This window comes from Anolis sagrei, chromosome X, assembly GCF_037176765.1.
Source record: "Anolis sagrei isolate rAnoSag1 chromosome X, rAnoSag1.mat, whole genome shotgun sequence".
Lineage (NCBI taxonomy): Eukaryota > Metazoa > Chordata > Lepidosauria > Squamata > Dactyloidae > Anolis > Anolis sagrei.
In genome coordinates, this window is record NC_090034.1 from 66632294 (window position 1) to 66658129 (window position 25836).

The window sequence follows — 25836 nt, forward strand, 5'->3', positions numbered from 1 at the left end:
ATTCATCCTGGGTGTGCATTTGTGTGTAAATCTTACTCAAAGTGAAACAGGTTGCCCTGGAAGCACAGGGAGCCACTCTTTCACTCTTGCCAATACTGGGCCAGGTTGCCAAATGGGCTTACTCCATAGAAAGGCAGTTTCATTGCAGAGAGGTGGGCAGTTATCTACAATGAGTCAGAAAGTTAAATAGGTTTTCTTGGTGGCTGCTCTCAACCTCTGGAATCCCCTATTAGAAGAGACTGGACTTGTTCCCTTTACTATTTCATTTCCATCAGTATTGTTGCTGTTGTGTGCCTTCAAGGCGTTTCCGACTTATCAAGGGGGTTTCTTGGCCAGATTTGTTCAAAAGAGGTTTGCACTTCCTTCCTCTAAGGCTGAAAAAGTGTGACCCGAAGTCACCCAGCAGGAATTCGAACTCTGGTCTCTAGAATTGTGGCACGTCTGGAATATTGTGTCCAATTCTGGGCACCACAATTCAAGAGAGATATTGACAAGCTGGAATGTGTCCAGAGGAGGGCGACTAAAATGATCAAGGGTCTGGAGAACAAGCCCTATGAGGAGCGGCTTAGGGAACTGGGCATGTTTAGCCTGAAGAAGAGAAGGCTGAGAGGAGATATGATAGCCATGTATAAATATGTGAGAGGAAGCCACAGGGAGGAGGGAGCAAGCTTGTTTTCTGCTTCCTTGGAGACTAGGACGCGGAACAATGGCTTCAACTACAAGAGAGGAGATTCCATCTGAACATTAGGAAGAACTTCCTGACTGTGAGAGCCGTTCAGCAGTGGAACTCTCTGCCCCAGAGTGTGGTGGAGGCTCCTTCTTTGGAAGCTTTTAAGCAGAGGCTGGATGGCCATTTGTCAGGGGTGATTTGAATGCAATATTCCTGCTTCTTGGCAGGGGGTTGGACTGGATGGCCCATGAGGTCTCTTCCAACTCTTTGATTCTATGATTCTACGTTAATTTATTGTTAAATGATTTATTTGATGAATTTGCATAATATTTTAAAATGATTTTTACTGTTTTAATTGTAATTCTTGTGGTGTATATGTTGATAGCATCATCTGATGCTTATGTGAGGCCGCCCTGAGTCCCCCTTGTGGAAGGGCGGGGTAGAAATGTATGAAACAAACAAACAAACAAACAATAGTCCAACCACTATACCACACCACCTCCCTTCCGTTAGTGGATATCTATATAAATAAAAATGTAATGTTAGTTTGTGGGATTAACAGAACTCAAAAACCACTGGATGAATTGACACCAAATTTGGACACAAGACACCTAACAACCCAATGTATGTCCTTCACTCAACATTTTTTGATTTCGTCATTTGAGAGTTGTAGTTGCTGGGATGTATAGTTCACCTACAATCAAAGAGCATTCTGAACTCCATCAATTATGGCATTGAACCAAACGTGGCATATAGGGCTCCCATGACCAACAGAAAACACTAGAAGGGTTTGGTGGGCATTGACCTTGAGTTTGGGAGTTGTAGTTCACCTACATCCAGAGAGCAGTGTGGACTCAAACAATGATGGATCTGGACCAAATATTCCATATGCCCAAATGTGAACTCAGATGGAGTTTGGGGAAAATAGACCTTGACATTTGGGAGTTGTAGTTACTGGGATTTATAGTTCACCTACAATCAAAGAGCATTCTGAATCCCACAAACGACTGAATTGAGGCAAATTTCCCACACAGAACCCCATGACCAACAGAAAATACTTAAGGCCATCCAGTCCAACTCTCTTCACCATGGCAAGAAAATGTAATCAGAGCCCTCCTGACAAAGAGCCATCCAGCCATAGATACAGATAAATATGATTCACACACAGATATAGTATCATAGATTTGAAAGGGACTCCTAAAGAAGGACTATGATATGTTGCATGTTTCAGAGTGGGCAAACCAGACAATCTCCACATCAACACTGACAAAGAAACAGCAAGAAATACTGTTTACCCACAAGCATAAAGACATTACATATATTAGAAACCAACACTTTCTCATTACTTTATTTTCCAGATCACCAGACTGGAGCACAGCAATGGGTGGCAGGGGACGGCTAATATATATTTTTGTCTTGAGGGATTTCTTTAGACCAAAAGGTGAGCACTATTTCCATATACAATAGAGTCTCGCTTATCCGACAGGTGGAGCCCCTGGTAGCGCAATGGGTTAAACCCTTGTGCTGGCAGGACTGAAGACCAACAGGTCGGAGGTTCAAATCCGGGGCAAGCATGAGTGAGCTCCTACTGTCAGCTCCAGCTCCCCATGCAGGGACATGAGAGAAGCCTCCCACAAGGATGGTAAAACATCAAAACATCAAGGCATACTCTGGGGCAACATCCTTGCAGATGGCCAATTCTCACACACCAGAAGCCACTTGCAATTTCTCAAGTTGCTCCTGACACACACACACACACACACAAAACTTATCTGACATAAACGGGCCAGCAGAATGTCGGATAAAGAAAATGTTGGATAATACGGAGTCACCTACTGTTACCCATACAATGTGGTGTTAAGACACCTAGAATACTAACTACAGGGACTCAAAGGGTTAAGGGAAGGCAATGCCTTGGGGCTGGAGTGGCCCAGTAGTTTCTTCGGCGTCATGTGCCATCTTGGTAGATGATCTTCGCTGGGAAATTGACGGGGGAGTGTGTCCCTGTTGGTTTTGCTGGACCTCTCGGCGGCCTTCGATACCGTCGATCACGGTATCCTTCTGGGGCGCCTCATGGATATGGGGCTCGGGGGCACTGCTTTGCAGTGTGTCCGATCCTTCCTTGAGGGACGGTCCCAGAAGGTGTTACTGGGTGACACCTGTTCGGGCCTATAACCGTTGTTGTGTGGAGTCCCACAGGGTTCAATCTTGTCCCCGATGTTATTTTTTTTGAATATGTTTTATTAAACATTTTAAACAACAACACACGGAAAGAGGGGGAACAATACTAAAGAAGATAGAAAAGTAGGAAACCCTATCACCCTCAAAAAAAAAAAAAAAAAAAGAGAGAGAAAGAAGAGAGAAAAGAAAAAAGGACAAAAAAAGACCAAAAAGTCAAAATAGGAAAAGTCCGAAAAAGCTACCAAAAACAAAACAAAAACAAAAACAAATGATAGTCCCACACACACGAACTATTCTAAAATGACTTCCACTCCAGCCTCAGGATCTTCTCTAAATGCTTCTTGATCAAACTTATATATTCTTAGCCTCTATTGTTCTTCTATTTTTTTCACTCATAAAAAAGGGTCCAATCTGTCCTTTTTACCGATTTTCCGGTATTTTTCCTCATCAAAAGGCGATTCCATCTGAACATGAGGAAGAACTTCCTGACTGTGAGAGCCGTTCAGCAGTGGAACTCTCTGCCCCAGAGTGTAGTGGAGTTTCCCTCTTTAGAAGCTTTTAAACAGAGGCTAGATGGCCATCTGTTGGGGTGCTTTGAATGCAATATTCCTGCTTGAAACATTCACACCTAGCTCCAGCAGACAAAAGTCCTTTGTCCCACCCTGGTCATTCCACAGATATATAAACCCATTTTCCTACTTCCAACAGACCTCACTACCTCTGAGGATGCTTGCCATAGATGCATGCGAAACGTCAGGAGAAAATGCCTCTAGAACATGGCCATATAGCCCGGAAAAACCTTCAACAACCCAATATTCCTGCTTTTGGCAGGGGGTTGGACTGGATGGCCTATGAGGTCTCTTCCAACTCTATGATTCTATGATAGCCTTCGACAATACATCAAACAGACTCAAAGCAGCTCACAGTAAAAACTGTGATAGGTGTGCCTTAGGAGAGCCCTAAAGTTGGAAACAATGGGAAGCAAGGAAAGAGATCCAAAAGCATTTCCATACGCCTTTGCTTATTTTCCTATGGCCTGTAGAGATGGAAAAAAACACAACAGTGCACATTGAACATTTCTGCATTTAATGTAAATTAATATTAACAGGTCCACAGTCCTCTCTTGCTGCCACAAAACATTTTGGCATGTAACGTAAATTAATATTAATAGATCCAGTCTTCTTTCTGTACAGACATTTACAAAACAAGGAAACCGTGTGGTCGACTTTGTAATATTTACAACATCATTTAAGTTAATCTATTAGCTCTTTATATATACAAATATATTTATACATACATACACATATATATTACATATATAAAAACAGCAACGCCACAGGATGCTTTCTACATTAGTTGTGTCTCATTTGTCAGGAAAAAAAGTACAGTACGAGGTTGTGTTTGGTTACGTCCGGCCTGCAGGCATAATGTACGCCTGGAAGCACCATCAGGGCCCATGGTAAGACAACAAAATTAAAACAGACGCACACGGAAACAAAGGCAACAGTACTGCGACGCCTTGTACCACATTCAGTGCAGTGGAGTTGTGATAGGTTGCGCGCATCCCGGAAACGTCATGGCTCAAGTATTGCAAACCGATTGTGGCCGGAGACGCGCTGATTTGGGGCGCGGATCCCAACCAAAGGCACCTTCTTTCTGGACCAAATACTGTGCGTATGCAAAAAACAAAACCCCAAAACCCAGTGCTCCATGGATCCCTCCCTTAAGGCACAACGTCCCCCAGTATTTGCTCTCCAGAGAAATCTGGAAGGACGTCTCATCGAACATGGCCCCAAAGGAGCAAGTAACAATCCCCCAGCTTTGCAGCCCTGTTCCCTGTTTTCCGACGAATGCCAGTGCATGAAGGTGGGTCATCAAGGCAAACCAGGGTCATCAAGGCAAGCCGGGGTCAGACAATGCTGGCCAGCTCTGTGGAGTCTGACTCAGTGCTGCTGCTGCTCTCTTCATCCCTGCGGAAGCAAAGGCATCGACAGGTAAGTCATTGATGGAGATGTTGATCACAGAATCATCCTGAAAATCACAGGGTACACCTACACTATAAAATTAATGCAGTTTGACACCACTTGAAATGCCCTGGTTCAATGCTATGGGGTCCTTGGAGTTGTAGTTTGGTGACGTCGAAGTGAAGAAAGACAAAGAGTTTGTGAAACCACAACTCCCCCCCATCCCAAGGCATTAGGCAGAAAAAAATGAAATGCAAAGATACAGAATGGGGGACAATGCCTGGCTTGAGAGCAGTACGTGTGAAAAAGATCTTGGCGTCCTCGTTTGTCAGGAAAAAAAGTACAGTACGAGGTTGTGTTTGGTTACGTCCGGCCTGCAGGCATAATGGACAACAAGTTAAACATGAGCCAACAATGTGATGTGGCGGCAAAAAAAGCCAATGGGATTTTGGCCTGCATCAATAGGAGCATAGTATCTAGATCTAGGGAAGTCGTGCTATCCATACTCTATTCTACTTTGGTTAGACCACACCTGGAATATTGTGTCCAATTTTGGGCATCACAATTCAAGAGAGATATTGACAAGCTGGAATGTGTCCAGAGGAGGGCGACTAAAATGATCAAGGGTCTGGAGAACAAGCCCTATGAGGAGCGGCTTAAAGAGCTGGGCATGTTTAGCCTGAAGAAGAGAAGGCTGAGAGGAGATATGATAGCCATGTATAAATATGTGAGAGGAAGCCACAGGGAGGAGGGAGCAAGCTTGTTTTCTGCTTCCTTGGAGACTAGGACATGGAACAATGGCTTCAAACTACAAGAAAGGAGATTCCATCTGAACATGAGGAAGAACTTCCTGACTGTGAGAGCTGTTCAGCAGTGGAACTCTCTGCCCCAGAGTGTAGTGGAGTTTCCCTCTTTGGAAGCTTTTAAACAGAGGCTAGATGGCCATCTGTTGGGGTGCTTTGAATGCAATATTCCTGCTTGAAACATTCACACCTAGCTCCAGCAGACAAAAGTCCTTTGTCCCACCCTGGTCATTCCACAGATATATAAACCCATTTTCCTACTTCCAACAGACCTCACTACCTCTGAGGATGCTTGCCATAGATGCATGCGAAACGTCAGGAGAAAATGCCTCTAGAACATGGCCATATAGCCCGGAAAAACCTACAACAACCCAATATTCCTGCTTCTTGGCAGGGGGTTGGACTGGATGGCCCATGAGGTCTCTTCCAACTCTATGATTCTATGATCACTTTTCTACGCTTTTCAACTTGCAGTTTCTCAAGTCAATCCTGACACGACAAAAAAAACCCCAACAACCTTTCTACGCAAGGCTCAGCATAATCCTACTTGGAAGGCGATGGATCTTGCTAACATACAGGGCGATTGCTCCTTGAACTTTGTTGCAATATACTTTCAAAATTTTCAAATAAAAATAAATAAAAGTAAAACAAATAATTAAAATATTTTCCCAACGGAGAGGAGGCAATGCTCGAAAATAAACCAAAGTTGGTGCTCCAGTGAGCACCACTGGTTAACCATCCAGAACTAGTTACCACTTCTGCAGAGAATCCTTTCTAGCGATAGTACTGTTTCTGATCAGTTGGGTATTAATGGATGCATCTGATTAGAGCATCCATCACGAAGAGTCGGAAGCGACTGAACGAATGAACAAGATCAGAGCAAAATTGATTCTTGGTGCAATTCTGGATAATAAGGAAACCAAGTGAATGAAAAAAGTGATAATGATAATGATAATAATAATAATAATAATACTTTATTTGTACCCCGCTACCATCTCCCCAAGGGACTCAGTGCGGCTTACTTGAGGCCAAGCCCGCAGTACATCAATAAACGAAGGCAATAACAATAATCAATACGAAACAGTTAAAATAGATCTCATAAACAAAAAATACACAATAAACAATAACAATAACATACAAGCATTTAAAACCTAAGGCCAGGCCAGGTAATAATTAAAATTTAAAAATATTAAAAAATCATGCTGGGCATGAACAAGGTAGGGTATAACTAGGATAGGGTTTTCAAAGAAAGATGAGGGCACGCAGACAATCCTAGATCAATATTAGTGCATTTGAGGACATATTGCTAAGGGTTTTCCTTATTCTGGGAAGGCACGCTGGAACAACCACGTTTTCAGGCTCCTCCTAAAGACTGCCAGCGTTGGGGCATGTCTGATGTCCTTGGGAAGTGAATTCCAGAGTCGGGGGGCCACCACCGAGAAGGCCCTCTCCCTCGTCCCCACCAATAAGGGAGCCAAGTTGATCTCGCCAACCCAGCAAGTAGGGTTTCGTATTTTATATTTAGCTCCCATTCCCAACTCACCCACAAAACGCCATGTCAGAGAAATGGGACACTCGGTTGTCTCAGGGCCACCAAATACCAGCTCTATTTTAGGCTTCAGTGATAAAACCGGGTGGTTATCCAGTGCAAAACTTCCCCTCCCTGCCTTTGCAAGATTTGAACCTGCAGCCACACAAAGGGGTGTCTTTAGAATCCCAGGGATTTTACTAGTGCTGAGAAGTCACGGGACGTGTCCACATTATCGAATGAATGCGCTTGACTCCACTTTAATGCGACGGAGTTCTGACCAGCGCCAGGGTCTCACCTTAATTCCTGCAAGGCTTTCTTGTTCTCTTTCCGCTTCTCTTCATCGATGGGGTACAGCTTGAAGAGGAGGAGGCCGAGGACGATCAGAACCACAGGAGCCACAGAAACCAGCATTTTCAGAGTGAAGTTCACCTTCTCTGGCTGGGAGCAGCCCCGGGTTTTATATCCAGCAAAGCTGTAAAACCAGGAAAACAAGAGTTATGGGGTGGCTGAGCCAAGTGTCCAGTGATCGATAGTTTAGTTCAGAAGCCTATCATCATTATCATCTCGTTTATATCTCGTTTTCCTCTCTCAATTGAGACCTAATTTTATTAAATTAACAAATTGATTAGGCAAAACTAAGAGAAACTCTTCATGGGGACACAAATCTCAATAGGCCAAAAAGGATGAAACTGACTTAGAGGGTGGGTCAATTTGAGGTTCTGCATATCATGATGGGGGTTTCTAAGTGGCAACACCTTGCTTATGGGATTTCCCTCTACCTTTCCTTCTGGTTGCTCTTCAGACACTTGGTTTTCAGGCACCATTTAAAATCAGTATCTCTTCCTACAATTTTTTAGAGAAAGAGTTTGGTTTATTTTGCCTTGGTGGTTGTTTGTCTTACTCCGATTTTATTTCACCAGGCATTGGCAATTTAGTATTTTAATATTTAGTCTGTGATTTAAACCACTTTGGGTCTCTAATTTTAGATAAAGCAGAATAATAGTAACAAAAATTATTATTATTATTATTATTATTATTTATTTTACTGACACAAAAGCACAGTATGTCACAGCAAACAAGAGCTATATGCTGGATTTCGTATCAAAAAATCACACGTCGAACACTTCCCAAGTGTCTAGCACTTATTATTATTATTATTATTATTATTATTATTATTATTATTATTATTATTATTAAGAGTGTTATTTATTTATTTATTTATTTGCCATACTTGTACCCCGCCCTTCTCTACCCCAATAGGAGGACTCAAGGTGGCTTACAATGGCACAACGTTGTGCCTCAACAACAATCACCTAAACATTTCTAAAATTGCACATATAAACAGAGTTAAAATCAGGTTTAAAATTAAAACTTAGAAAACACGGCATCCAAGTTCATGATCTGAGTCCGTTCCAAGGTCAATTGCATAAGGTTTCGATTCAAAAATACTGCATTGCTTTAGTGGCCAAAGGCCTGCTCATAGAGCCAGGTTTTGACTCTTTTCCTAAAGGCTAATAGGGAGGGAGCTGCTCTGATGTCGCTAGGGAGGGAGTTCCACAACCCAGGGACCACCACTGAGAAGGCCCTGTTTCTCATCCCCACCAGCCGCTGTTAAATCAGGATATTAATATTAATTCATTTACTTCATTTATATACCGCTTTCCTCAGCCCTTAGGCGACTAATTATAATAATACAGTGTTTTACTCCTATTTTATTTCACAGACTTAATACTCAATCTGTGATTTCAACCACTTCGGGTGTCTTTTTAGAGAGCTAAAGCAGAATAATACTAATTCCAATGCTAATACCAATACTAATATTAATGTGTTTTTACACAGAGCTACCTGCCCTGAACTCTTGGGAGGAAGGGTGGGGTACATATAACATCTGAGTATTATATATTACAGTAAGACCCTGTAACCACAGAACCCACATCTGCAGTTACACCAATTTAATGGCCCCATAGTTGGAGACAACTGTGATCCAGACAGAGACGTATTTCTTAGATACTGGGATCTTGGCACTCCTTGTTCTTTTAGTAAAAATAGCCACAAAACTTTATAGAAGCTGCAGGACTTTTTCTGATGGAGAATTTGGATACAAAAATGTCCTGATCTTTCCATCCCGCAGCACAAACATAAACAGCCCTTATTTTAACTCCCACGCCAGCTGGGGTGATATCAGCACGTCCATTTTAGAGAGAATGAGCCATAACCAAGAGCGATTGCAAGCCCTGCCTGGAGCAATTCTCAAGCAAACAGAACTCATGACGAGGCACTGGTTTCATCCCACATCTTCCGGGCTTCTCCTTTTGCAGGACCAACATGCTATTTCCTCATTAGCACTTTCTCTATCAGCCAGAAATAGCTTATTGACAGGTCACTCAATGGAGCTATTTCTTGAATACAAGTAATTCAAGACCAGCCTGTTGCCAAACCCCAAAGCAGTCAGCTTACTGCTTCTGCAGAAACGCTACCAGCCCATGAAGTAGTAAGGCACTTACTCCAAGCTGAGTGTGGAAATCCCCAGAGAAACCCCAGAGGCAAACTTGGTGAAGAAGACGTAGAAGGAGAAGAAAATGGCTTCATGGCCACCGGAATCCGGGTACTGGAGGTTGAAGTCATCAATGACGTCTGGCAACATGGACCTGGGCGGAACGAAGAAAAGAAGAGCAAAGTGGTAAGTCCCTGTGAAGTCCTCCCAGTGACCTTCGCTTTCTAAGCTGGAGGCCAAAAAACATGATGAAAATAACACCCAAATGCTATAAACACAGCCTGCAGAAAACCACTGAAAATTGGAAAACATATCACTTTCAGTAAATGGTTTGGAAATATAGTTAGCTCTCCACATTCACTGGATTTAGGAACCAAGGATCCGCACAAAAGTAGAAAAAAATAATTAAAAATTAGATACAACACCTCTAAAACTCTTCATCCTTTAGACCAGGGGTCCTCAAACTATGGCCCAGGGCTGGATATGGCCCTCCAAGGTCATTTACTTGGCCCTCGCTCAGGGTCAAACTAAATCTGAAATGACTTGAATGCACAGAACAACAACAACAATCCTATCTCATCAGTCAAAAGCAGGCCCAGACTTCCCATTGAAATACTAATAAGTTTATATTTGTTAAAATTGTTCTTTTTAATTATTGTATTGTTTTTCTTTCTAGGAATAGTGTTCTTTCTAGGAATCTCTTGGTCCTCCAGTGCAATTCTACAGATAACTTCTGGGTCTAATGGACAATACAGTTTCACTGGAGGTATTCCTAGAGATAACATATTAACAAAGTTTGCAAATAATCCATGCTGCAAAAATGAAGACTGCAAATGTGGTGGGCTGATTGTAAAGGCTGAGTGATGCTTATCCAGAAATCCCCAATCAGAAATGCTCCAAAATTGGCCAGCTTTATGTAGCTGAGAAAATGACACCCTTGCTCTCCGATGGCTCAATGTACACAAACCTATCTGTGCATAATAAATAAATAAATAAATAAATAAATAAATAATTATTATTATTTGTACCCCGCCACCATCTCCCCAAAGGGGACTTGGGGCAGCTAACATGAGGCCAAGCCCGAAATTACAATACAGCAATAAAATACAAGACAAAAAAAATCAGAATAAAAACATATAATAAAAAAATAAAATAAAATAGTGCAAAATAACATAATGGAAAGTCGAACACAATGGGCGGGCTAAATGCACTGGATAAAATTATAAAACCCTGGATGAGATAGGAGTAGAAAAAGTGCATTTGCGAGGGAGGAGCCCAAAAAAGGACGATCAGTGGGGTTAGGGCTTCATTAAGGATGGGGAAAGTGCATCATGAGGACAATACTGTAGATGGAACAAACAGAAATGAATGCATTTTATTTAGACTTGGATCCTAGTACTGTGAAAGGATTTCAACATTTGTTGATGACTATACACACCCGGGTTCGATCCCCCGTTCAGTCATGGAAGTCCACTGGGAGAATTATTTGCTTGTTGCCCCTGGACAAATCTATGAAAACCTATGGCACCATCATACCACAGAATATCGTGGAGGATGCAAAAAATTATTCCAGAGGACATTTTGTCAAATGTGGGCTCATTAAAACATGGGCATCGACCCCTTGGGGACAGGACTACAATGTATTAAGGAATTTCTAAAGAAACCCAACTGTAATTGGCTTTTTGTACAAAAATGATAAATAGAATAAAAATAAAACCCACTTACCAGGGTAAAAGGAAGGCAGCCGCAACGCTCATCCCGGCGGCAACAGCTACCACATAGGTGATGATGAGGTTGCTCTCCATAATGACAACCAAGATAAGAAATGGGGCAGCAGACTGTAGAACCAGAGAGAAAGAGGTCAGAACAAACCTTAGACATTAATCATGCTTTGTAAAATGTAAAAGCGTAATTAACCCAGAGAAAATCCTAAATCACATAATTCACCCAAGACCTTGACTGCATCAGCCTGTCCTGAACAGCATAGAGATGTGCTGGTCTCTTACTATCGTAGGCATGGCAGCGACCAAATTAAAGAAAGATGCACCACACCCTTTCTATATGTCTTGTTTTCTTGAGATGTATCTATTTGTGAGATATTTAACTCACCGAGATGCCAATGTAGACAGCGGTCTTCTTCCCAAAGCGAGTCAGGAACCACTGCCAGAAGGGGATGGTCAGGGTGGCAGAGAGCTGCAAGAGAGAAAGGAGGAAGGGAAGGAGAGAATAGTTTGACTTGAGTTGAGTCAGACTTTGCAAGCATCTCTCCAAATAAGCTCGACATCTGCCTCAAATGAATACTGAAGAGGCCCTATGCCTACTATGGTTAACTTGGAGTAATGGTATATTCCATCTCAGTGGTGCAGAAGCATTGGAATCCATGCACATATTCATAAGCATGCACCCAAGGAAGAGAAAAAATGCTCTTTGCATGTTCTTGCATTGTGGTTTTCTCTGACAGATTTCATCAAGACAAGGCGGAATGACAAGATGATTCCCCAACAACCAGTTTTTCCATCCATAAGATGCCTGCTGACTAATTTGTACCCCGTCTTCCCATCCCCTCCCAGATCCAGGACTGACTGACTTTCTTTGAAGCCCTCTCTGCCTTGATGTCTGCTTGCATGAGTTTCCCTCTACGATTCTCAGATCCTTAGGCAAACTTCTCTTCTCAAACAAGGCCTGCTCAATTCTCCTTCCCCACCTATTATTGCCTTGAACATCTACATATGACAAAGCCCAACTTGCCCAGCTTTCCAATCTCCTAAAAAACATGGATTTTCTACCTGCTGCCTCTATCTTTACCCTCCAAGTCCCTTTCTCTTGGACTCTTCCTCACGTTCTCTTTCTGCATGAAATATATGAAGGAGGCTCCTTGGGATAAGGAGTTTTGGGGAGTATGAAAATATCTCAGAAACATCTACTTTTTACTTCATGAATTCATTAAAATATGTATTTATTATTGTTTGTGTGGACCTTCAAGTAGTTTTTGACATACGCGGACCCTATGGGTTTTACTGGGGTTGAGAGGCTGAGAGGAGATATGACAGCCATGTATAAATATGTGAGAGGAAGCCACAGGGAGGAGGGAGCAAGCTTGTTTTTTGCTTCCTTGGAGACTAGGACGCGAAACAATGGCTTCAAACTACAAGAAAGGAGATTCCATCTGAACATGAGGAAGAACTTCCTGACTGTGAGAGCCGTTCAGCAGTGGAACTCTCTGCCCCAGAGTGTGGTGGAGGCTCCTTCTTTGGAAGCTTTTAAACAGAGGCTGGATGGCCATCTGTCAGGGGTGATTTGAATGCAATATTCCTGCTTCTTGGCAGGGAGTTGGACTGGATGGCCCATGAGGTCTCTTCCAACTCTTTGATTCTATGAGAGTGTGTCACTTGTCTAAAATCACTCAATGGGTTTCCACAGCCAAGCAAGCCAACCCTGGTCTCTGAAGTCATAGTCCAATGCTCAAACCACTATGCCATGCTTGCTATCTGTCATTTATATCCCATCCTATATCAAAAACTTCAGAGGAAAGAAAAAGCAAAGCTCTTCTTGCCAAGGAAACCTTCTAACAGGGTGGTCATAGGTTGGAAACCACTTTAAGACAAGCAACAACAACAAAAACAGCACTTGGATGGAAGACCACCCAAAATCCTAGTTGCTGTAGGCTACATTGTTGTTGTTGTTGTTGTTGTTGTTATTACTACTATATTTCAGGGTAAGGAACTGGCAAAACAACTTCTGAATGTTCCTTGCCTAAGAAAACCCTATGAAAATCATGGGGTTGCCATAGGTCAACACAGGTGACTTGAAGGCACATATGCATATGAAAATAATGGCTTTTTATTTTTGAAATTAAACAGAGACGTCTTTGTTTACGCTCCTTCCTTAGTCTAAAATGACCCAAGGAATCACAAACTGTTGCCACTCCTATAACAAAAAGCACCAAATTTTCTCACAAGTTCAGTCAACATCATGTTCCTTGCCCCTTTCATTCTCAAGGCATTGGCTTTGACCTCAATCAGTCCTAGATCAAGGCAGGAATGTGCACATGGCCTGGCTGAAAAAAACAAAAAACCTTTCTTCTCTCTTCCCATTTAGTGAGAAAGGGGAGAAGAGAATGGCTGCACATAACTGAGATTGGCAGAAGTTTTTGGATTCTTCCATCGGACGACGCATTGCCAAGAAAGCTGGGATCAGGCGAGGAAAAAATGCTCCACGCCCTCCATAAGGCATGAGTCATGGTCAGCCTCAGCATCCAGCAAAGCTAAGCATCTCTCTTGGGGTGTGTTATGTATCTGTGGTCAGATCTTTTGAGCTTCAGACCAAACACACTATCTTGTTCTGCCCAACCTAAATTAGTTTCAAAGATGCTTCAACTTGCATCAGTCTCTGCTCAGAATAGCTAAAGATTGAGGATGACAGGAACTGTGGCCCAACCCTACTGTAGGACAAGGCTGCTGGAGAAGACCTCTATAACCAATGCCCCATTCCGTCCCAACAGCTATTGACTTTGGGGAATGTATCGGCAAAACCAGAGGTGGCAAAAAAGTTAAACATACTCTTTAGATATTCCCCACTAACTGAATTTGAAGGTGTCCGTCTAGTGGGTGATGGTAGATTATAGGAATTTGAGGGTCTCATTCTCTTAATTTAGAGTTGAAGATGGCGGAGAAGCTGTAACAGAGCTCTCTCCAAGTACATTACATTATGGGACTTATGGGTGCATTCAGAGGTAGGTGCATTCACGCCTACCCCTGTGACCGCATCTCCTACCACCAACCTGCACAATCTCTCCAATCCTCCGGGGAGGCTCTCCTCTCGTCTCTTCCTCTATCACAGGCAAGACTTGTGGGAACGAGGGAGAGGGCCTTCTCCGCTGTGGCTCCCCGTCTTTGGAACTCACTACCTGGTGAGATTAGGCAACCCCCCCTCCTTAGCAGACTTCAAGAAAAATCTGAAAACCTGGCTTTTCCGATGTGCCTTTGGAGAGTGATTCTATGAGTGACCATCCATCCTAACTTAGTTGCCCCATCTATAGTGTTGCCTCTATGACGCACTTTCCCCCATTCCAAACTGAAAGTCTTACCCCACTGTTGTATTTTCTTGGGCTCACATCAATTACATATTTTCCATTCCTACCTCACCCAGGTTTTTTTATCATTTTATCTTGTCCATTTGGCCTGACCATCCTCTTCGATTTTATACTGTGTGAATTTGCTTTATTATTTCATTGTGTTATTGTATTTTATTTTCTGATGCATTTTGTTTTTTGTATTCTGTATTTTACTGTGTTGTATGGTATTTTTAAAAGGGCTTGGCTTCATGTTAGCTTCCCCAAGTCCCCATCGGGGAGATGGTGGCGGGGTATAAATAAAGATTATTATTATTATTATTATTATTATTATTATTATTATTATTATAAACACAACAAGATGAGTCCACAGCAGACACTCTGCTGGCTGTTGAATTGGATCACACGTCGGACACTTCCCAAGTGCCTAGGACTGTGTGATGTATCGGCGAATAATGCGTGCAGATCCCAGTAAGGTTGCCTTTTGCAGATGGCAGATGGTAATTTTGTCAGCGCTGATTGTGTTTAAGAGCAGGCCAAGGTCTTTAGGCACTGCACCCAGTGTGCCAATCACCACTGGGACCACCTTTACTGGCTTGTGGTTTGTGCCAGAGTCAGTTTGATTTTTAAATCTTCATATCGTCTCAGCTTTTCCAGTTGTTTCTCTGCAATCCTGCTGTCACCTGGGATTGCGACATCAACGATCCACACTTTGTTTTTTAACACGATTGTGAGGTCAGGAGTATTATGCTCCAAAACTCTGTCTGTCTGAATCCGGAAGTCCCAGAGGAGTTTGGCGGGTTCATTCTCTGTAACTTTTTCCGGCTTGTGATCCCACCAGTTCTTTGTCACAGGCAGATGGTATTTGTGGCACAAGTTCCAATTAATCATCTGCTTGTAGTCTGTCTGCGCGATCTTCTTGCAGCAGCTGAGGATGTGATGTATTGTTTCATCTGCTTCCTTGCAGAGTCTACATTTGGGATCTGTTGTCGACTTTTCAATTCTGGCTTTGATGGCATTGGTTCTAAAGACTTGTTCTTGGGCTACCAGAATCAGGCCCTCCGTCTCCTTTTTCAAAGTTCCATTTGTGAGCCACAGCCATGTTTTTTCTTTGTCAATTTGGCTCTCAATTTTTCCCAGGAACTGTCCATGGAGAGCCTTCTTTTGCCAGTTTTCTCTTTTGCTCTGGATTGTGTTTTTACGGTATTCCCTCTTGGTCTTTTGCACTTTACTACTATTGACTTCCCTCAATGTTGGTTCTTGACTGCCTTTCACATAATCTGCCAGTGCTTGTTTCTCTTCTTCTACCATTTGTTTCCTTTGCAGAAGCCCTCTCTCTGCCTCCTGATTTTCTGGGCAGGTAAAGTCTGTCGACATCACTACGCGGGTGTAATGAGTAGTGGATTGTCATCAGTTTTCTTGTTTTCCTGTCTAGATCATCCAGCTCTGCATGTGTCCAGATCACAATCCCAGCAGTGTATCTAATGATGATGATGATGATTATTGCCTTTGTTTTCCTCTTAGGATATGCCAAAGGGCACACAGTGGATTTCCAAGCTACCAAACTATGACTCCCAAGTTGGAATAAAACATGCCATAGTGTTTCCCTATGTATTGATTGTGAAACCTAGAGGGTGGAGAAAAATTAACAGGAAAATCACATCGTGTTACTGAATGAACAATACAATGGATAGTCGTTAAGACAAATACTTGGCTGGTAGAATAAATAAAGCGTGGACTTTCCCTTGGAGAGAAAATGACTCAATGGAGGCGGTTGTACTTTGGGCGTATCATGTACCAACGTGTCTTATTCAAAAGCTGCCAATTCTTCTTGTAGGGAAGGCAGCAAGAAAAGAAAACAAGTGCAAGATAAATTCAGCCTAGAATTTGCATGGCCTGAGCAGGGGTGTGATGACCACATTTTTTGGTCCACTCTCTTTCACAAAAGCTCCATCTACACTGCAGAATGAATGCTGTTTGACACCCCTTGGAGTGCCATGGCTCAATGTAATTGAATCCTTCGTTTTCCCTGCCAAAGAATGCTGGTGCCTCACCAGACTACAACTCTGGGGATTCCACTGCATCGAGTCATGGCAGTTAAAGTGAAGTCAAACTACATTCAATCTGCAATGTAAATGCAGCCAGAGTTGGCGGCAAAGTCCAAAATAAGTAGCATTGCCAAGAGACTCATTGGACTTGTTCCATCCTACGGCTGGTGCGTGCCGTGGGTTGAATCTCCCCTCTTCTTGGCAAAAAGTAGAGCGACAGGTTGCATTCCTTTTGGCTCCCAACGTTTCCTGGGGGCTGGGGTCCCCTTTCTCCCCCTCTGGCATTTCACAGCACACAATGCCCCCAAGGGCCCCATTCAGGATGCAGAGCCTGTCCCAGACAAATCGGCTCCGTTCCTTCCATTCAGGGCTCCTGTCCCGTAAACACTTCAGCCTCCTTTCTTCTCCTGATTAAGGGCCGAGGTTGGGAGGGTCGGAGACGAGAAGGAGACAAAAGGCTCACACGGCTCCTATTCTTCTTTTCAGGGCCAGCTTCGGAGACGGACAAAGAAGGCACTGTTTGCAGACTTTTCAGCAACCATGTCGAGTAGCCGCTCTTTCCTTACTCTTCGGTGCCTTCCAGTTCCCTTGAGATGTCAGACAGCCTAAGTACCTCTATGGTGGGCTTTCTGCATTCCTTCTGTGCAGTTCATAAACCCTCTCATGTCTGATGATGATGATGATGATGATAATGATACTGATTTATATCCCGCTTGTATATCTTCATTGAATCACAAAGCGGAAGGTCCAAAACCCAAAAGGATGGGAGAAGCAAGCCAAAGGAGGGTGGAACAGTGATATATGTTTGTGAATTGGAGTCCAAACCATTGCAATAATGTGAGATTATCAGTAGTATAGTTGGAAGCAAATGCTCCTATTGTGTGCATTCGACACCGTGGACCATGACTTGCTGATTCATCGATTGGCTCTGTCTGGTGTACGAGGTTTAGCCCTCAAATCGTTCAATTCATTCCTCCGGGACCGGAGACAGAGGGTGGAGTGGTTAGGCCAAAGCTCTGAGAGCGCCTGCCTTTGCTGTGGAGTCCCCCAGGGTGCTATCCTCTCGCCCCTGTTATTTAACATCTACGTCCGGCCACTTGCTGGACTGGTACGGAGCTTTGGCATAGAGTGCTACCAGTATGCAGATGATACCCAGCTACTCTTGCGTCTCGAACCAGGAACAACTGCGATTCCTGAGAACTTTAGGCTGTGTTTGGAAGCAGTGATGAGTTGGCTGCGAGCGAGCAGACTAAAAGTGAATCCTGAAAAAACTGAGATACTCTGGCCCGGCCAGCCGCCAGAATTAATCCAGTCTCTGCCTGATTTCGATGGGGAAGCTCTGGTTCCGTCTGCCACTGTTAAAAGCCTTGGGGTTGTGTTGGACTCATCGCTGACAATGGAGGCCCAGATCACTGCCATAAGTAAGCAGGCCTTTTTTCCATCTTTGCCAGGCAAGGAAATTGGCATCCTACCTTTCGGTAGAAGCATTAGCAACAGTAATCCACGCAACAGTCACCACGGGGTTGGACTATTGCAACGCCTTATATGCTGGCCTTCCGAAGTCAACAACCCAGAAGATTCTGATGGTCCAAAATGCAGCGGCCAGGCTGCTAGCGGGATCATCTATAAGATCCCATATTACACCGATTCTGCAACAACTGCATTGGCTACCAATAAAACATCAGATCTCTTACAAGATACTTATCCTGACATTTAGAGCTCAAAATGGCCAAGGGCCTTTATATCTTTTAAGGACCGCCTCATTCCTTTTCTCCATCAGTGGTCACCTCGATCCACCCAGGAAAATCTCCTATACATACTGGGTCCTAGGGAGGTACACCTGGAAGCTACACGGTGTAGAGCTTTTTCGACCTGTGCTCCAATTCTGTGGAACTCATTGCCTCCATACATTAGAGCAATGTCGGAGTTGCGACCTTTTGTAAAGGCACTCAAGACTTGGCTGTTTGGTTGTGCATTTAAGTAATCAGATTCTAATTTGCCAAATAGTCACTGTTGAATGTTTTTATGTTGAATGTTTTTATATTGTGTAAATGCTATTTTAGATTGTCAGTCGCTCGGAGCACCTTGGTGGAGAGCGACCAATTAAGAAATAAAGTGAAGTGAAGTGATGTGTGCTAAAATCCTGGACTCAGATTCTTAGGGAGCAGGGTTTGAATCCCTGCTCGGTCATGAAAAAGCATTGGGCAACTTTGGATAAATCCCTCTCTCTCAGCTTCAAGGCAGTGGCAAAACTCTGGATAAGTCTTGAGAAGCAGCATGGCAGAATTGCTTGAATAGGACTCCAGGACACTAGGGTTTGAATCCTTGCTCCCGTCCTAACACCAATCCTGTCCCATCTTAACCCAAACTGCAAAGCACCAAAGCAATCCTATATGGAACCAAATAGTTTCAAAACACAGTACAACTATTTCTCTGGATTTATAGGACTAACTGAGACCACCCTCTTTCAAAAGAATATACAAACATACCATGATCGCCAGAAGAATGTTTTGGAATTCGTTGCGGAATCCTAACGTATAGGTACAGAACAAGGCAAAGTTGCCTTCCAGCAGCTGGAAAGGAAAAATACAGGAAAGTCAGACTAGTAGCAAAGTGGGAATAAAGAAACGAATAGAGTTTTTCTCAATCTTGGGGTTGGGAGCCCGGGGATCGAAAGGGAGTTTCAGAGAGGTCACCAAATACCACCAGAAAACACATATTTCTGATGGCCTTTGGCAGAGAAGACTGAAGATCTCTCCGCTTGTCCTTTTCTTCCTTTTTGGAAACAAATGGCGAATCCTCCCACCAAAAGTCGTCCTCTGCTGTGATTGGCCAGCCTCTCAACCGGCTTCTCATCCAAGTGGAGGGCTGTTTCTGATACTCCAAGCGGGGAGGGGATAGCAGGCATGAGTCCCCTTCGGGGTGAGAAGGGCAGGGTAAAAGAACCCCGAAATAAATAAATAAAATGCTTGGTGTGCTTGGCGCATGGCAGCATGGTGCGCATGTGTGGGTGAGGGAAAGTGTGAGAGGCTGGAGGGAGGCTCATGCCAGTGAGTCCCTTCAAGGCAGGCGATTCTGTGTGGGTAGTTTGGCCCAACTCTATCATTGGTGAGGTTCAGAATGCTCTCTGATTGTAGGTGAACTGTAAATCCCAGCAAGTACAACTCCCAAATATGAAGGTAGATTTTCCTCAAACATTTGAGCATGTTGAGTAATTGTGCCAAGTTTTGTCCAGATCTAGCATTGTTTGAGCCCACAGTGTTCTCTGGGTGCAAGTGAACTACAACTCCCACCAAACCCTTCCAGTATTTCCTCTTGGTCATGGGAGTTCTGTGTGCTGCTCAATTTCATCATTGGTGGAGTTCAGAATCTCTTTGATTGTAGGTGAACTATAAATCCCAGCAACTACAACTCCCAAATGACAAAATCAATCCCCCTCAACCCCACCAGTATTCAGATTTGGACATATCGGATATTTGTACCAAATTTGGTCCAGTGAATGAAAATACATCCTGCATATCAGATATTTACATTACAATTCATAATAGTAGCAAAATTACAGTCATGAAGTAACAACGAAAATAATTTTATGGTTGGGGGTCACCACAACATGAGGAACTGTATTAAGGGGTCACAGCATTAGGAAGGTTGAGAAACACGGAACTAAAAACATATAGGGAAACAGAAGTTGGATTTGGGGGCTGCCATTTCCTCACTTCAAGCTGTGTGCTTCCTTGGTATATATCTCTCATTCACAACCCAAAGACATTCCCTAATGTCCTCTTATGTTTAGACTGGAAACAATCTTTCCTTTTGCTGCAGAAGCACTACTGGTCTACCTTCGAAGAAATGCTTGCAGCCCTTCAAATGACTATTTTGCCATAAGTCTCTACAGAGTAGGGCCTGAATAGCCCTAAATGTACCAGATCTCATTTGATCTCAGAAACTAAGCAGGGTCAGATGTGATTAGTACTTGGATGGGAGACCACAATCAAATACCAGGTGCTGTGGGCTACATTTCGGAGGGAAGACCTGGCCAAACCTGACCTCTGAATATTCCTTGCCTAAGAAAACACTATGAAAAAATAATGGGGTCAACTTAAGTCAATAGGCGACTTGGAAACACAAATGCACTCTGAATGGTGGATAGAGGAGGAAAAATGCCTTACCATGAACGCCAAGGAGGTAAAGAGAAATCCGGCAATGAGCTTGATGTAAGGGCCGTGTTTCATCACCAGCTTCAAGCCCTCAAAGAAGGAACCCTGCTCAGGCGATTGCAGCTCTGATGACTCTGAGGAGCAAAGCAGAAGATGAAACCACTTTCCTTGGTCAATCTATGTTTTAGATTGCCCAGAAGTTTCCAGGCAGTGAGTGATCAGATGCCCCATAACTCCAGGGTGACGTTTGCACTGTAAAACTGATGCAGTTTGACACCACTTTCATTGACATGGCTCAATGCTATGGATTTCTACTTTGGCGTGATACCAGCACTCTGTGGCGGAGAAGGCTAAAGATCTTGTAGAACTACAATTTCCATGATTCCATGGCTGTTAAAGCAGTGTTAATTCTACATTGTAGATCAGGCATGGGCATACTTTGGCCCTCCGAGTGTTTTGGAGTCCTCATGGACAACAAGTTAAACATGAGCCAACAATGCACTGGGATTGTGGCGCAGCTGGCTGAGTATCAGCTGCATTAAGATCACTCTGACCAAAAAGGTCATGAGTTCGAAGCCAGCCCGGGTTGGAGTGGGTTTCCAACCAATTGTGTGTAGCCTGTTGTCAACCTTTGCAACCCGAAAGTAGGAAAATAAGGTACCATCTTAAAGTGTGGGGAGGCTAAATTAACTGATTTATGAGGCCATAAAGAAGACTCCAGCAAAGCATTCCAGCGGGGAAGCATGCGGGGAATGCGGAAGTGCTTCATCAGCATCGCAGATGGACGATGAAAGCGACAGCTCCCCTGGCGGCCAGAAAAAAGTTAAATAGCCTCTGTGTATGTCTGTATATGTTTGTATGTCAAAAATTGGCATTGAATGTTTGCCATATATGTGTACATTGTAATCCGCCCTGAGTCCCCTGCAGGGTGAGAAGGGCGGAATATAAAAGCTGTAAACAAACAAACAAACAAATAAATGTGGTACAGTAGCAAAAGAAGCCATTGGGATTTTGGCCTGCATAAATAAAAGTATAGTATCTAGATCTAGGGAAGTCATGCCATCCCTCTATTCTGCCTTGGTTAGACTTGGTTAGATTCTGGGCACCACAATTGAAGAGAGATATTGACAAACTGGAATGTGTCCAGAGGAGGGCAACTAAAATGATCAAGGGTCCGGAGAACAAGCACTATGAGGAGCGGCTTAAAGAGCTGGGCATGTTTAACCTTCAAAAGAGAAGGCTGAGAGGAGACATGATAGCCATGTATAAATATGTGAGGGCAAGTCATTGAGAGGAGGGAGCAAGCTTGTTTTCTGCTTCCCTGAAAACTAGGACGCGCAACAATGGCTTCAAACTACAAGAAAGGAGATTCCATCTGACCATTAGGAATGACTTCCTGACTGTGACAGCTGTTCAGCAGTGGAACTCTCTGCCCCGGAGTGTGGTAGAGGCTCCTTCTTTGGAAGCTTTTAAAAAGAGGCTGGATGGCCATCTGTCTGTGCTTTGAATGCAATTTTCCTGCTTCTTGGCAGGGGTTTGGACTGAATGACCCATGAGGTCTCTTCCAATGATTCTATAATTCCCACAACTCCTAACAGCCTAACAGGGTTAAGCGGCTGAGGGGGAAAAGGAAAGGGCCTGAGGCTGTTAGGAATTGTGGGAGTTTATGTCCAAAACACCTGAAGGGCCAAAATTTGACCATGCTTGGTGTAGAAGCACCCAAGGAATTCCCAACCATTACATGCTCAAGTTTCAGTAAATGAACACTGAATCTATGAGAATAGCTCCAGAATCCATTCAAGGCCATCTATCTCCAGTTAGTAGGACTGGAGATAAGAGCAGGTACTGATTGGAGACAAGAGATTTCTTTCCCAATATATGGGAATCAAATACCAGTTTCTTAAGACGTCATAGGGGAAAGAGAAACAGGCAGCATTACCATACATGGGAAAGAAAGCAAATTCTTCTCCCCAAGCATTCCTCTGCTTTTGTGTATGTGTACCTTTGTGATCGATGTTCTTGGGGAAGGACATGACAATGCCAACTAGAGAAATTCCCCCACTAATTTAGGTCAACAGAGCTGGCTTCTACTTTGTCCAGGAGGCCTTCTCTTGGGCAAAACAAAAACAAGGAGGCAAGTGGGTCTTTCGAAAAACCTCCCATTCCTTGCCAATATAGACTTTTCAGCCAAGTTGGAGGTTTCCAATTGATGGACTGCTGAGGTCTTGGCAGGACGTCTCCTTCCAAGTAAGCTATTGACTTTCTTAGCTGTGGTGTGTTTGGGTGGCAATATTTGCCAGCAAAGGAGTGGTTGTATTGACAAATGTCCTCCAAGCGTAGCCCTCAGCACAGCCCTTGGGTATGCACTGCTCACAATGAGGAGCTGAAGACACAATTAAGTTGCTTCAGAGCAGATAATGTGGAGGGAAAACAACCAGAACCAACTGGACCTTAGTCATTGGTTGGAAGTGCTGAACCTGACTCAGCACATAGAAGATGGCTTTGAAAGGCGGCAGATCACAGGAGCTGTCTTCATAGACCTGTCAGCAGCTTATGATACTGTGAACCACCACCTTCTCCTGAAAAAAATGTATAATATCACAAAGGACTAGCACCTCACCCGCCTTATAGGAAACCTGCTACAAAACAGGAGCTTTTTTGTTGAGTTCCAGGGCCAGAGAAGCAGATGGCGGAAACAGAAGAACGGCCTGCCTCAGGGGAGCGTGCTCGCTCCATCCATGTTCAACATTTACACAAATTTATTTATTTCTTTCAAAGTTTTCTATACCGAACTTCTCAACCTCATTGAGGGACTCAGCCCGGTTTCCAACCATAAAAACACATACAATTATTAAAATATCATATATCACAATTACAGTAACAGATTTAAAATAACACTATATATAAAACTACGGTGGTCAGTCGTCGTATTAAAATCAGATCTACATCATCTTCCATCCAGAATCCTAGGGTGTTGTCTCATTCATCGAAAGCCTGACTCCACAGCCACGTCTTCACCCGTTTCCTAAATGTCAGGATAGACGGGGCGGTTCTGACCTCCGGTGGGAGAGAGTTCCAGAGTCGCGGGGCCACCACCGAGAAGGCCCTGTCCCTCGTCCCCACCAGCCGCGCTTGCGAGGCCGGTGGGACCGAGAGCAGGGCCTCTCCAGATGATCTTAATAATCATGATGGTTCGTAGGGGAGAATACGTTCGGAGAGGTAAACAGGGCCGGAGTCGTTTAGGGCTTTATAGGTCAACACCAGCACTTTGAATTGTGCTCGGAAGCTAATTGGCAGCCAGTGGAGCTGGTGTAACAGCGGAGTGGTGTGCTCCCTGTACCCTGCCCCCGTTAGTAATCTGGCTGCCATGCGTTGGACTTGCTGCAGCTTCCAGGCAGTCTTCAAAGGCAACCCCACGTAGAGAGCGTTGCAGTAATCTAAGCGGGATGTAACCAAAGCGTGGATCACCGTGGCCAAGTCAGACTTCCCAAGGTACAGGCGCAGCTGGCGCACAAGTTTTAGTTGTGCAAAAGCTCTCCTGACCACCGCCGAAACCTGGGGCTCCAGGCTCAGCGATGAGTCCAGGAGAACTCCCAGACTGCGAACCTGCGCCTTTAGGGGGAGTGTGACCCCGCCCAGCACAGGCTGTAATCCCATACTCTGTTCGGCCTTACGACTGACCAGGAGTACCTCTATCTTGTCTGGATTTAGTTTCAATCTATTGTCCCTCATCCAGTCCGTTACAGCGGCCAAGCACTGGTTCAGGACTTCAACAGCCTCCTTAGTAGCAGGTGGAAAGGAGTGATAAAGTTGGACATCATCTGCGTACAGATGACACTGCACCCCAAAACTCCGGATGATCTCTCCCAACGGCTTCATGTATATGTTAAACAACATAGGGGACAGTATTGAGCCCTGCGGGACTCCACAGTACAATGGCCAAGGAGTCGAGCAGGAGTGACACCTTCTGGGAGCGACCCTCGAGAAAGGACCGGAGCCACTGCAAAGCAGTACCCCCAAGACCCATTCCCGCGAGGCGTCCCAGAAGGATACCGTGGTCGACGGTATCGAAGGCCGAAGAGAGGTCCAGCAGAACCAACAGGGACACACTCCCCCCTGTCCAGTTCCCGGCGAAGATCATCCACTAAGGTGACCAAGGCTGTCTCAGTACCATGCCCCGGCCTAAAGCCTGACTGTGCCGGATCTAGATAGTCCGTGTCAACCAGGAACTCTTGGAGTTGCGAGGCCACCACACGTTCCAGGACTTTGCCCAAATAGGGGAGATTGGAAACTGGCCGAAAATTGACGAATTGAGTGGGGTCCAGTGATGGTTTATTCAACAGCGGTTTAATAACAGCTTGTTTTAAGCTGGCTGGAATATTGCCTTCCTGAAGGGAGGCATTAACCACCACCTTTACCCGCTCTGCCAAACCCCCTCTGGCCTCTTTTACCAGCCAGGAAGGACAGGGGTCTAGGATGCATGTGGTAGGCCTCGCCTCCCCCAGAACCCTGATGACCTCGAGTTGAACAGATCGAAACGAATCCAACAAAACTGGACAAACAGATGCTTGTTTTACATCCTCAGAGACTGCTGTTAAAGTGGTGTCAAAGCCTGAACGGATCAAAGCGACTTTGTCCGCAAAGTACTGAGCAAAGGCTTCACAGTGAGCTGCCGAGTCGTCAGGGGACCCACTCGAGGCGGGGTTCAACAACCCTCTGACTACTTGAAACAGCTCCGCCGGACGGATCTTTGCGGACGCAATACTGGCCGAATAGAAAGCATTTTGCGCTGCCTCTAGATAAAGGCGCAGGCATGTTCAGTTTGGCTCGCTGGGTTTTTTCCGCCACACGCTCTCTAGCCACCTCTTTGTTCGCTTCAACTCCACCAACTCCTCGTTAAACCAAGGAGATGGTTTA

At 44.3% G+C, this 25836-nt stretch overlaps 1 protein-coding gene across 1 annotated transcript in view; it reads right to left on the minus strand.

Annotated features, from left to right (window-relative positions):
* Positions 1-3916: 3916 nt before the first annotated feature.
* The window catches only part of MFSD2A (MFSD2 lysolipid transporter A, lysophospholipid), a 65660-nt gene continuing 43740 nt past the window's right edge, over positions 3917-25836 (minus strand). Inside the window, exons 8-14 of the mRNA XM_060784614.2 lie at positions 20932-21053; positions 19252-19335; positions 11753-11836; positions 11369-11481; positions 9654-9797; positions 7445-7621; positions 3917-4821 (exon numbers count right to left, since the gene is read on the minus strand). Coding sequence (XP_060640597.1) covers positions 4761-4821; positions 7445-7621; positions 9654-9797; positions 11369-11481; positions 11753-11836; positions 19252-19335; positions 20932-21053 — 785 coding nt within the window. The 3' untranslated portion in view covers positions 3917-4760. The remainder of the gene's footprint in view (positions 4822-7444; positions 7622-9653; positions 9798-11368; positions 11482-11752; positions 11837-19251; positions 19336-20931; positions 21054-25836) is intronic.